The sequence below is a fragment of the Gymnodraco acuticeps genome, unplaced genomic scaffold (genome assembly GCF_902827175.1).
Source record: "Gymnodraco acuticeps unplaced genomic scaffold, fGymAcu1.1, whole genome shotgun sequence".
Lineage (NCBI taxonomy): Eukaryota > Metazoa > Chordata > Actinopteri > Perciformes > Bathydraconidae > Gymnodraco > Gymnodraco acuticeps.
Window position 1 is genome coordinate 815140 of NW_022992095.1, and position 12341 is coordinate 827480.

At 40.5% G+C, this 12341-nt stretch overlaps 1 protein-coding gene across 1 annotated transcript in view; it reads right to left on the reverse strand.

Annotated features, from left to right (window-relative positions):
* utrn (utrophin) overlaps nt 1-12341 on the reverse strand; it is a 200338-nt gene that overhangs the window by 74171 nt on the left and 113826 nt on the right. Inside the window, 3 exon segments of the mRNA XM_034202775.1 lie at nt 1219-1365; nt 2797-3065; nt 4809-4938. Coding sequence (XP_034058666.1) covers nt 1219-1365; nt 2797-3065; nt 4809-4938 — 546 coding nt within the window.

A 12341-nucleotide genomic window follows, 5' to 3' on the forward strand; every position in this document is an offset into this window, starting at 1 on the left:
ATTAGAGGGTGTCTGTACAGTGCAAAACAACAAAGTAGCCCCAGTACCAGTTTCTCTTTGTAGCAGTGTTATGCTTAAAAAGGAATGACTTTAGGTTTCCTTCCTGGATTGCATTTCTTAACATACTGTAAGACCCTTTTCTGCTCTTGTTGTCCCCACTCATTTATCTTCAGCGACAATGCTGCATGGAGAAAAACCTTAAATGAAGTCAGCAAATGTTACAATGACTTTTAAACTGTGGTCTTATGTGTCTACAGTATGTACTGAAAACAACTAATTAATCAATGAAATGTTATTTACTTTTGTCTCAGGGGGCTTTAGAATCTGTACAGCATAAGACACACTCAGTCCTTAGATCATAGCAGCGCACAAGAAAAACCTCCCAAAAATAACCCCAAAATCAAAGGGGGGAAAATGGAAGAAACCTGAGGGAGAACGAGACATGTGGGATCCCTCTACCAGGAAGGACGTACATACAAAAGATGTTGTGTGTACAGAACAAGAAAGAAAAAGAGCTTATGTTTAATCACAGCGTAAAGAAATAAAGATATTAACCTTGCTCGATAAGGAGAATGTGTCTGAGAGAACCAAAACAACCCAAACGCTCTCTGATTTGAAGTGTAAACTCATGCAGAGTTAACATGGAGGATGCCACTCTATAATTCACAACCAACATCACGTCTCTTCTCTCCTTCAGATGACTCGTAAAGAGACTTCTCCACGACTCTGCCTCCAGGGCTGAGACATGCTCCGCTGTGAGAAACACTCTGCATCTCCCCGAGCGGGGCGGATCACACCAAGACCATCAGTTGTGTAGAGAGTCAAGAATGTGACTGATGTAATGTGAGAATGGTGTTCATTGATATGCAGCGACACACTTTTGCAGAGAGCATGGAGCTGTGTCCAAATAAAACAGGTACACAGGCAGAGGGACAACTCTCCGTCCTGTGTGTGTTTGGCTGGCACAAAGTGAAAGGTGAGAGGAACCGAGAGAAAGAGATAAGACTCTAGAAGAGGGAAAGACACACAGACAGGCAGTAGGAGAATAAAGGAACCGGAAGAAAGAGGATAGAAGAAGTAGAGTCGTAGAAGCTAGTATTTCTGGACAAAATGCTGTAAGAAGAAAAGGCGGAATGATAGAGAAAGAAAAGAAGACGTGTGTGTGGGAAAGCGTGTCTGCTGTAACATCTGCAGGAGATTCAGGAGGATTCAAACTACCTGTAGGAGTTTCCATCTCATGTTGAGCTGGTCCAGTTGTCTGGAGGCGGTCGACGACAGCTGGATGTCCAAAGGCGTCAGCTCTGCAGAAAGATCATTGACGATTCTCACATCGTGACGTAACGGTGCGATCTCCTCTCTGATGGTCTGGACGGCAAGATTCAGAAATGTTATATTCTAACAGAATTATGATCATAAATATTCAGTTAACTGATGACCTTATCATGGTGATTGTGCTTTCGCAAAACAATTACCCGAGTTCAGATTATCTTCAGTTTCATTTTTCTTATTTACTGCGTTGCCCTCATCATGTTCAATTTGAGATAAATCGAGTTTTAAATTGAGTTTTGTGATGCTATAACATCGATGTAAAGTCTGTACTGTGGCTGTCTGTACAAGCGTAATGCCTACAGTATGTGTTTTGTGTGTGTTACAAACTGGAGGAGATTGTTTCAAGTGTTGTTTGGAAATCCATTAATACATTGGATTAGAGTGTGGATGTCAACATGATAGGATGTGAAGAGATAGAATGGCAAGACTGTCTATACCAAGGATGCATTTATTAGATGTGAAGCGGAGTAACAAACAGAGAAATAAATGCAACAGTGAAGGAGTTGCCTTCGCTAATGAAACAATGATTTATTTGGAATGTTTCTGTGTGGCACTTTTTCTCCTTCTTCACAGTATTCATTATTGTTTACCGTTATAAGAAGTGCCGTCATGTGTCTGCTAGTAAACTAAATGTGTTTCTTGTTGCTTGTCTCTTAGCCACATATCCTTGTGGAAAAGACTTCCTCAAATGTAATGAGTGGCATTTGCAAACAAACAAGGCAGAATCATCAAACCAAGTACATAATCAAATAAAGTGGCAATTTGTAGCCGAAAAACAAAAAGAGAGGACAGTGGAACTTGTTTAAGAATTCACAGCCATGTCTCACTCGCATTAATGCACACACTTATTTCATGCATGGTACGGCTAATATTTGAACTGAAGCAAACCACAATTGGCAGCAGTAACTTTACAAAACATGTCAACATGCCAAGTGTTTGGCTCCGAATACCAAACACATCATGCATTGCAGCATCCCATAATCCCCTCTGTTTCAGCTCTGTTTCAAAAGTGCTGATTCTGGGTCTGTTACTTTAGATGAAAATAAGGAGCCACTCCCCACGCCCCTCTGAGAGATATTTGGTTAAAAAGAAGACAATGGTGCTCTAGGAGGAGATTCAGGTGATAAGGTGGCGGCGGGGGGGGGGGGGGGGGGGGGTACCTTGGTTGGTGATTGGCTAATGGTTACACAATCCAGTGTGGCCAAAATCTGCTGAAACTATCAGAATCTCTTTACACAGAGGAGACACATGTTTATGTGTAAAAGACATGAAAAGTGGATTTTGCATTATAGGTGATCTTTAATGCTAAATCAGTTGGTCCAAAATAAGATCCTGCACGTCAACGTAGAGTTTTACTCAAGTTGATTCAGTGCTTCATGTTTTAATGATGTGCAGAGGGGTCGAACTATCTAGAAGTGTTGATGATTACGATGCATTAATGCCCACAACAGCAGTAGTGCCTCTCACAATGGTCTTGTCAATGTGGTCCTGTAGAGAGTCGATCAGCAGGTCCCCCACCGGCTGCCAGGTCTCTTTGACCTCCTCTGCCTGAGTCAGCCTCAGGTCCAGCTGGTCCATGGAGCTCTGCAGCTCCTGGAGTCGCTCCAGGGCTCGCTCCACCTGACTCTGCCAGCCCCCCATGTGCCCCTTCAGACGCTCCCACCGCTCCATCACCTCGCCCGTCTGCTTGCGGATCGCCCGGGCCAAACCTCGCGCCTTCTCCTCTGGGGTGAGGTCTGGAAGAAGAAAGAGAAGTCAGTTATTCTGTTGAAAAAGATGGTACTGCCTTTTCTATTCTTTAATATATGCGTAGTTTCCCTACAACTACATTAGTAGATATTTTGTACTACCCTTAATATAATTGTCCTCCAGCTAAAAATGCAACCTCTTCAAATTCTTGCATCCAACTGGCTTTCCATTTATATACATGTATTATATAATTCAAAGAATATTATGAAGATCAGATTATTTTACTGAAGTAGTCATTTTTATTTTTCCCTAATCTCTTCACCAGTCAGTTTTCATTAGATAAAAGAGTCCTAAGAAATGGAGCCATAGTTTTATTAAATAAATTACATCTTGACATATTGAATAAGCCTTTCTTGGGCATTTTTTCTCTTCCTGCATATAACTATCTTTTATTCTCATGTGCTTTTGTTCAATTTTAGGTAAGGCAGATAAGTTAAACTCAACAAACAGGACATAAAAAAGAAGGGCATATGGTATTAAAAAAACAGGGAAAAAAGGATCCCAATTAAAGTGCGGATAGAGTTTTGTCAAAGCATGATGAAAGTGATCAAAAGGGCAAAAAAACACAAAGGATAGAATCATAGGATGCAGACAGAGACAGAAAAAAAAGAATGGGCAAAAGAGAAAACTGCTTCCCAAACGGACATTATTACTACATAGAAATATTTGCAGCTAATGAGTTCACAGGTCTTCTCTCCACTGTGGAGATAATCATCTTCACCTGTTGCATCTCTCTTCACCCTCTCTCCCTCATTTACATACACACACTAAGAAGACATCTGTGAGCCGTACTGCAGGTGGCGCCTCATCGAGACACAAACAATGTGATGCTGTGTGTCTTTGGTAATGAAAAATGTAAGGTACAAACAAAACAAAAGTACATTTAACGGCACAGGGGCAACTGAATAAAAAAGACAGACGATTGAAGTTGTCCGACTTTGATTCTGTGTCACTATAAGAAACGTCATCTCCACTGACTAGACAACAAGGGCAGCCTCTAATCTTAGATCGGCTTTTTATCTATTTATACAAAGAGGGGAGGCTTTGATACGCATATCAAAGATCACAGACAACAAGCCTATCAGAATACGCTCTGAAGTCTTGCCACACCCCTACACCGCTCCGTGGGATGGTTTAATTATTTACACAGTAGGGTTTTAGTTTGAAGGCAAATGTGCTGACTTAACCAAGACTTCCCTGCCGCATCCAACAGAGACAGCAAAGGAATGTTGAATGAGTCGGCGCATTTTTAATTCTCGCCGTGATCTGTTAAATATTGGCACTAGTGAACGGTGTTTGTAGAGCACTTCAGCTCACAACTGGGCCAAGTCATAGATTCTATTTAAAGACAACCAGACAGGCTTGCTTTGAATGTCTAAATGCCTTTTGCTACAGATTGTACTGAATCAGACGTCTAGTAAGATGGATAAAAGGGACTATGTTACTATAACATGTAATTATAACCGATTAAGCACAAGCTATATACTCTGCCCTTTTATTTGAATGTACATTTCAGTTTATGTATCCACTACAGTGCCTTAAATAAAAGAATTGTCCATGGCATGTTCAATCATTTATGGCAACGATCCAATAGTACAATTAGTTTCATTTTTATAATGCGGAAATGACAGTTACAAAACAATAAATATGTCTGTCACCATTGAGTCCAGTGCCAAGTGTCTATAATATAGGAGAGTATGCAGATTATTTTATGGAGAGTATAAACGTACCTGTCTTTGGTTGTGGGTTCTTGCGTGGCTCTCCGGGACCCTCGATGGGCTGGTCAGCGAGAAACATCCGGGCTTGATCCAAAGTGCTGATCACCAAATGCTCACGTTCCTTCAGCTCTGACCGTACTACCTGCAGGAGGAATGCAGAATGATAGGTTAAAGAGAGCTTCTCCAGAAAGGTAAGTGTAACAAATGACTTTGAATGGATTGTAAGTGGAAAGAAAGTGCGTCTTATCCAGTCGAGTTTTTGCAGTTGACTGAAGAAAGAATAAGCCTTCTCAATGAGAAAGAAAGTGCATTTGTAAGCAGACTTTATTACCAACAATGGACTTGAGCAGGAGATAATTCATGCATTTTCTCTGCAGGTATGTGCATGTTTGACTCGTGTATCCTTATCTTGTCAGCGCCGATGAACTCCAAATGAACCTGCTGTAATCTGAAGGAGTTTTGTATCCAGATTGCTGCTCCCCCACAGAAATCTCTGTTAATTAAACCACTTCTGCTTGAATCAGCTCCAGCTTTCATTATATTACGAAACAAGAGACTTATGATTAGCTCACACTCACGACCAAAGAACAAGAGCAGATGTTTACGATTAGACTTATGGGCGAGATAAACAACACTCTCAGAGGCTAATTAGGTGATTTCTGCATAACAAAACACTGTCTGCCCAGACTTCCCTGAGTAAGAGGGGAAGCAGGAAGTAAAGGCGAGAGAGCGGCGTTGTTAAGAGTGTCAGCGGGAGGGACACTTTTGAAAAAGATTAGCGATTGGAGGCGAGAGTACAGGGTCAAACCGGCCATTTCCTTGGGGTCGGTATGAAATTAGCAGAGCGATTCGCAGTACCAAGTGAGTTGCTGAGAGCTATTACCCTGCAGGAAATATCATTACAGAGCCCAGTATCACATATGCTGCTCATCTTCCTTCACAGCAGCTCAAAACGCACACGAAAACACACACACTCCATCTCCTACAATGCAGAAAACAGATACTAAAGGTTCACAAACCAATTTAACGGACACTTTTCTTAACCTTATTTCAAACTAAAAAGAGGCAGCACAAACGGCATGTTACAGTATAATTATTCGTGTTTTAGTATAAGTGTGACCCCTGGGGAACTTCATTGCCTATCGGAGTGTGTGATTGCTTTGTAAGGAGGCGTTGTAGTTTAAGACGCTGTGAAGCACGTTGATTAGATGGGACGTCGTGCTTTGATATAGTCTCACACTTATCAGACTTTTTCAAACAGACAGTGAAAATGAAATGCCAAAAATGATGTTTTGTTGTCGTTTGCGTCACATTGACTGAGCGGCAGATGACAACACCCTGGGTTCAGTGGGATCGTATATACAGTACCATCTGGAGAGATAAGAAGAGATGGGAAAAAATAGCAGGGAAGGAGGATGGGGTGTAATACTGTGCTCACAGGCCTTGAAATGCGCTCAGACCTATTTGTTCTAGTTCCAAAATAATAAAGCTCATTTCAGGGAGTAACCTTCTGTAATAGTAAAGTTTAGACCACTGCAATGACAATTCCACACAGCCTCCTGCGGAAAAATGTACCCTCGTGCTGAAATGGAGCTGGAAATCAATTAAATCACACCTGCTAATAAATGGTTTGCTTCGTTCCAATGATTTCCTCCTAGCTCTCATGGAGCGAATATATTAGGCAGGTAGCTCAGAGAGCAGACCTTGAGAGATAGAAAGTAAATGAGAGATGATTGAGGAAGAGAAAAGGAGCCGTGTATGTTGAACAGAGATAAGAAAAGGAGCAGGGCTGCGTGGACAACTACCGGGCGAAACCAACCTTATTCTTCTTCATCCGTTTTGTTTTGTTTTCTGAGTGGCTAAAAATGGGCTTTGAAAGGGATTGAATGAAGTATGTATATGTTTTGTATTCAAACATATTCTTTGCATATCGAGAATGGTAGGTAAACCTATTCTTATATCAGTTTTGTAATGTCACAACACATTTTTCTCTGCAAATCACAGATGGGGGATGGTGGGAGCACCAACAGCATCCCCAGTTGGATAAATCAAAGAACCCTGATTGCAGAACGATGAAAAAACACTGTTCCCATTGGCAAAACAGTTACCTACTTTGGCTGTTTTTATATTTTTTGGAGAGATTTTCTGTTTATATAGAAGAGTATATAGTGAATTTATGAAATGTTGGCATTAGGACTGGGTGACATTTAAATATAATTTAAGACTACTTACAATTCGGTTGAAATGTAAGTGATCTACTGGTTAGTTTTCTGATATAAGTAATCATGTTGTGCCAAAAAAAAAAGTAAAACCTGCAAACATTAAAACATATAAATTGTAAGAGGTAATTGTTCATCCACCTTTAGTAGAATCATATTGTGATGGTGTGATCTTGGCGTTTTATTGTGTCACCAAAATACTACAACTATTCAAGGCAACAACAAAAAAACGATATTGGTTATTGAAGGGGTATCCCTGCACCTCGGACAGATAACAACACCAAAGACCTTTCCCAACACGCTTTAGTTCAACTTCACACTCACATTATCAGAGTCACACAAGGACACACATTTCAGAGAGAGCATAAGAGATACATATTTGACACATGTAGAGCTTTGAGGTAAAGAAAGATTTTTTTCTAGTAAATCCCAGGTTGCCTATGAGTGATAAGAGACAGCTGTCGATGTAAAGGTAAAAGGCGGCAGGTTTGTCCTTCAGTATGCTCTTCTTCTTCTTCTTGAGAGTTTTTACTGGCACATTAGAATATGGTCTGTGTTGCTGTGATTTGTGAAGACCAGACAGAGACAGGACTCCTGTCTGTCCCACAATGCTCACAACATCTGTCTTGTAGCTGTGTGTGACCTTGACCTTGGCTTTGTGCATTCGTGTGTCTGAGTGGTTGTGTCTGTGTGGGGCTGTTTGTGTCCAGGTTTGTGTTTGTGTGTGGCCGGAGGAACACTGCAAACTCTTATCACCGCGTGCCCTGTGCTGCGGTGGAGATGAGATAACATCACAACAACACAGCTACTTTCAGAGCTCTACCAAAAAGGCCTCTCTCTCCGTTCTCAAAAGCCTGCTATCTCAGCCTCGCAGCAATATTACCCCAACCCTCATCATCTTCCAGGAGGAAAATAAGCCTCCAAAACGGACCGCCACAATATACCAGCTTTCAACAACATCAGAAAAGCTCCTGAGCAGGACTCAAAATGCCTTTGGAATATTGGTTCACTCATATCCAGGCAGTTTACAAACTGTCATACAATGATAGCATCTCTTTTATGCACTGTAAAAAATGATGTTTAAATTCTTAAGTGAAGACAATTTTTAAACTTGTCTGACCTAAATCAGATTTTATAACTGGAAACAGACACGGCTCATGAAGAAGCCTCAGAGTGACTTTGTGTCTGAATATTTAATTGCTCCTTTGACAGTAACACGTATGGTTATCTTGAAATAGCTTAAAGCTAGTGATGCTACTGTTGTGGTTTGAAGTCGAACTATGACATGCTTATCTAATCTTCCGCTTCCAGCTGTAATGTTCAAATAAGTCAAATACACTAAGGTGCAGCTAATAAATGAGTCAGGCACAGTTAAATGTTGATGCAAACATGTGTGCATTCAATGACAGAGAATATTATATTTTAAATCTATTTGATTATAATGGATTATTATCACTGATGTTCACATTCATTACTTTGCAGACATTTTTTGTTTTCAACATTGTTTATGATTTGCATTTACTGCTGTTATGGCCACTGTGGGGCAGGGGCAACAATCTGCAAACAGAAGACAGATGTATAAAGAGCTATGGTGAATATGGTGAAGCTGTCATCTAACAGCTGCTGATTTTGACATCCAACAAACCCTGAGTAATATATGCATAATTAAAAGTCAATTCTCTGTCCACCTGATGAATGTCTGTTTGTGAAGTGTTTTTTGGTTAAAACACACTCCCAGGGAGATCTAAGTCTCTTTAGCTGCTAAATTCTCCATTGTCTGCTGTTTGTTGCTTGACAGGTTGCATAATGTTGGTTTTGCATGGATTCGCTGAAACAGCTGTATACTATGTCAATGCATATGGAATTACAGCAATGACAAAGTCGGCTGATATGTATCTGATAGTTCATCACTGTGAGCGAGTGACACATTTCACATACAGTACACATGCAGTGGTTTAAGTATAAAGTTAATATTCAAATATGTAATAATATACTTAGTAGTTTAAATGTGTTATACTGCTGAGGTATATTGTTGAAACATTCGGCTACAGAGGATATTAAGCAGTAACATTTAGTAAGCCATGCACTTAACACAATTAAAAGAAAACTATAATCAGCCTGCAGGGCAACAGACTGTTAGGACAAAAGTCAAACAAATGCAAATCAGACAAAAACAATTAAAAGTTACTCAAAACGAGACAATTGAGTGTTAGAAAAAGTCACTGTTTCCTAGGAGATAATGTTAACTTCAGCACAGCACTTTAATCAATTGTACTCTCCTTTACGACCTGTCCTTCCTGGTGCAAATGGTGCTAATCAATCATGCAGGCACAATGATTAAGAAGGTTCTGTAGAGGATCATTAGATCCTCTTCACTTTAGACAGGGTAATTGTGCCCGGCTTAAGCATATTGAGACTGCTAAAGCAACCAAATTAAAATGAAACTTAAATAGAATCCCACTTTGTCTGTTTGTCTTATATTTATTGACTCGGAAACATTTGGAAGAGCGCTAGAAAAGATTGAACCGTCCCAACAATTTGGACAAGAAGCCAACTGTTGCTGAAAGATAAGAGCTGTTAATAAAAAATGCCCACAAGCACTTGGTCCCTTGTTCCAAATCCTTGAAGCTGTTAATTGAATAGAGAAGATTGATGAGTTTAATCAGCTGGATGCTGATGGAGGCCTTTTATGGAATAATTGAATATGCGATTAATAAATGCTATTATGGCCAGTTTAGCAGGGAAAAGAAAGAAACAGATCAATACGCAGGGCAAGAAATCACTCCAGTTAGAAAGGATAATACCCCTCCCTCTCTCTGTCACACACACTTTTAAATCACCTCCTGCCGTATGAACAAAACTGCCTTCTGGCAGAATCTAAAACAACTGTTAGAAACCGAATTTCCTGAAAACAGACAGGTGAAAGTGCACCGTATTTCTACTTAAATAATTGCTCTCTTCCACATATAAACCTCTGTTTTTCCTATTTCTTTAGCTCTCAATTGTTTTCGGCCCTGTCCATCACTTTCTTCGACTGTTTGAACCACTGCTCTCCCGATTGTCCTTCCCCCTGATCTTTAATAACAGCAATATCCGTTGCTCTCTGTTGGCTAAGTGGCTTAGCCTCTTATATCTATCCAAATCTCACGTACAAAAACTGGGGGGAAACGGGTTATTCCACTTAGTCCTTCTAAGCCCTTCCTAGCTCATCGATACCAATTTCCATATAGCTATATTTTCCCGGTCACAAAGAGACAGAGTAGCTTCTGAATGACAGAAGTGTGTGTATGTACGTATGTGTGAGCACAGGGGAACTGCGTGTCGGTGTTAGCAAGTAATAGAGCGTGACGTGTTCAAAGCCACAGCTCTTTGTGCTGCTCAGCTCCTTCAACCCTCTCAGGGTCAGCGAAACTCGAGGCCAATTTATTAAGAATACAAGAAGGAAGCGAGGGGAAAAATATGAGTCAAAATCAAAATGGATCCTTCATTATTTTCTATTCCGGCGTTCTCAATGCTGAAGGACTGGAAATGAACAAAGGAATGGACAGTGGATAGCGCACGGAAAACATATTGTAAATAAAGGAAATGCAAAAGCGGGGGGGGACCAACAGCAGAACAGACACCACAGAGGAGAAACTGAAACAGAAGGGCTGAGGCAGGTTAATGAAAGAAAAGGAAGGTGAAAGTAGGGATGCAGGAGGATTTGTGTGTGCGCTCAGTCCCATTCCTAACGGACCTTGTCTGATCTAGTAAGCCTGTCTCTGTTCTCTGTCAGGTTCTGAGAACAAGACCCAGAACATGCCTCAAAATCACATCAGGCCTCAGAGGAAACATTTTGATGAACCTGGACTGTTATTTGTTGTCTTCTGGTTTGAAACACACACAAAAAAACATGGTCTTTCATTCCAGGTCCTAACTGTCAGAAAATCTCTCTTCCATCATCATGTTCAAATTCATAAAATTCCTTCATAGACTACATCTATAATGTGGGCAGATCATCACTTGATTCCAGTTGTTCCCTGGAAACTATATGTTGACATTATCTGGCATTACCCTGCAGCAATATTTTAATAATTTAGCCATGGGTTAAAGTATTCTCTAACTTAATTAGTCTGCTTTTGAATGATGATCCTATATTAAATCATTAAAAGACTATACTTAACAGACATTACAGCAGCCAAGAAATGGATTGTATGCCAATGCAGAAAAGCACTGCACTCTGTCTCTGAAATAGATCAGTTATCTGTAGGGTTGGGAACCGAAACTCGGTTCCAGATGAGAACCGATAAGAAAATGCCGGGTACCGGGTACCCATACAAAATACACAATTTCGGTTCTGCTTAACGGTTCCTAAACGCGGTAGACCCTGTATTCCAGTGGGTCCGTCTGCACCGCGGTGCTGCGGTGACCCGGTGGAATACAGGGCGGACCTGGAGAATCACAGAACGGCCGGTCGTCAGCGGGCCGTTGACGGCCGGCTCGGTACGCTGACGGCCGGCACCGCTCTTCATTTTTTTAAACGGCATCATATAAATTGCGCTGACAGGCGACAGAGGTCCACAGTTGCCCCGCAGCGATGCTCCCCCGCCCTCCCGTAGACATTTCACGAGCTCAGTCACTTCATAACACCAAAGATAGGTCGCGGTAAACACTCTGAAGTGAGGCTCCACTACACTAAAAAAGAAAAAGACAAGGCACAGTGTAATGCCTGTTAATAGCTTGCCACAGGCATAGCTCAGTTAAAATAAAGCACAGCTATTGTGCAATACATTTGTATTGCATGTATATTTTTTAGTAACAATTTCAGTTAAAGCTTTTAAGAATAAATATATTTTTGTTATCTAAACGTTTGACCTCTTTATTTTACAATTTTGGAATCGAAACGGGGAATCGATAAGAACCGGAATCGATAAGCAGAACCGGAATCGAAATCGGAATCGATAAATTTCAAACGATACCCATCCCTAGTTATCTGCCATTCTCAATATTTGTCTTTGAAACAAAAATGCAAAAATGCATGAAGATTTTTCTAATATCGCAGCCTTAGTTCCCAGTTTCTTTGTTTGAAGTTAGGATAGGCAAGGCAAGGCAAGTTTAAGGCTTGATAACAAAAGTGTGTCATCATAATGTGTTGTTATTTTTATTTATTATTAGTATTCCTTTTGTTTATACCCTTTTCTCCCCACCCATGTCTTAGTATTGAGGTGTGTTTAATGTCTAATTGATAATGTCTGTGTGTAAACAGCAATTGGAAGATTAGTCTAAGTTAGTATTTAATTTTTCATAATGTAATGTAATAAATAATTACACAAACAATGTACTAATG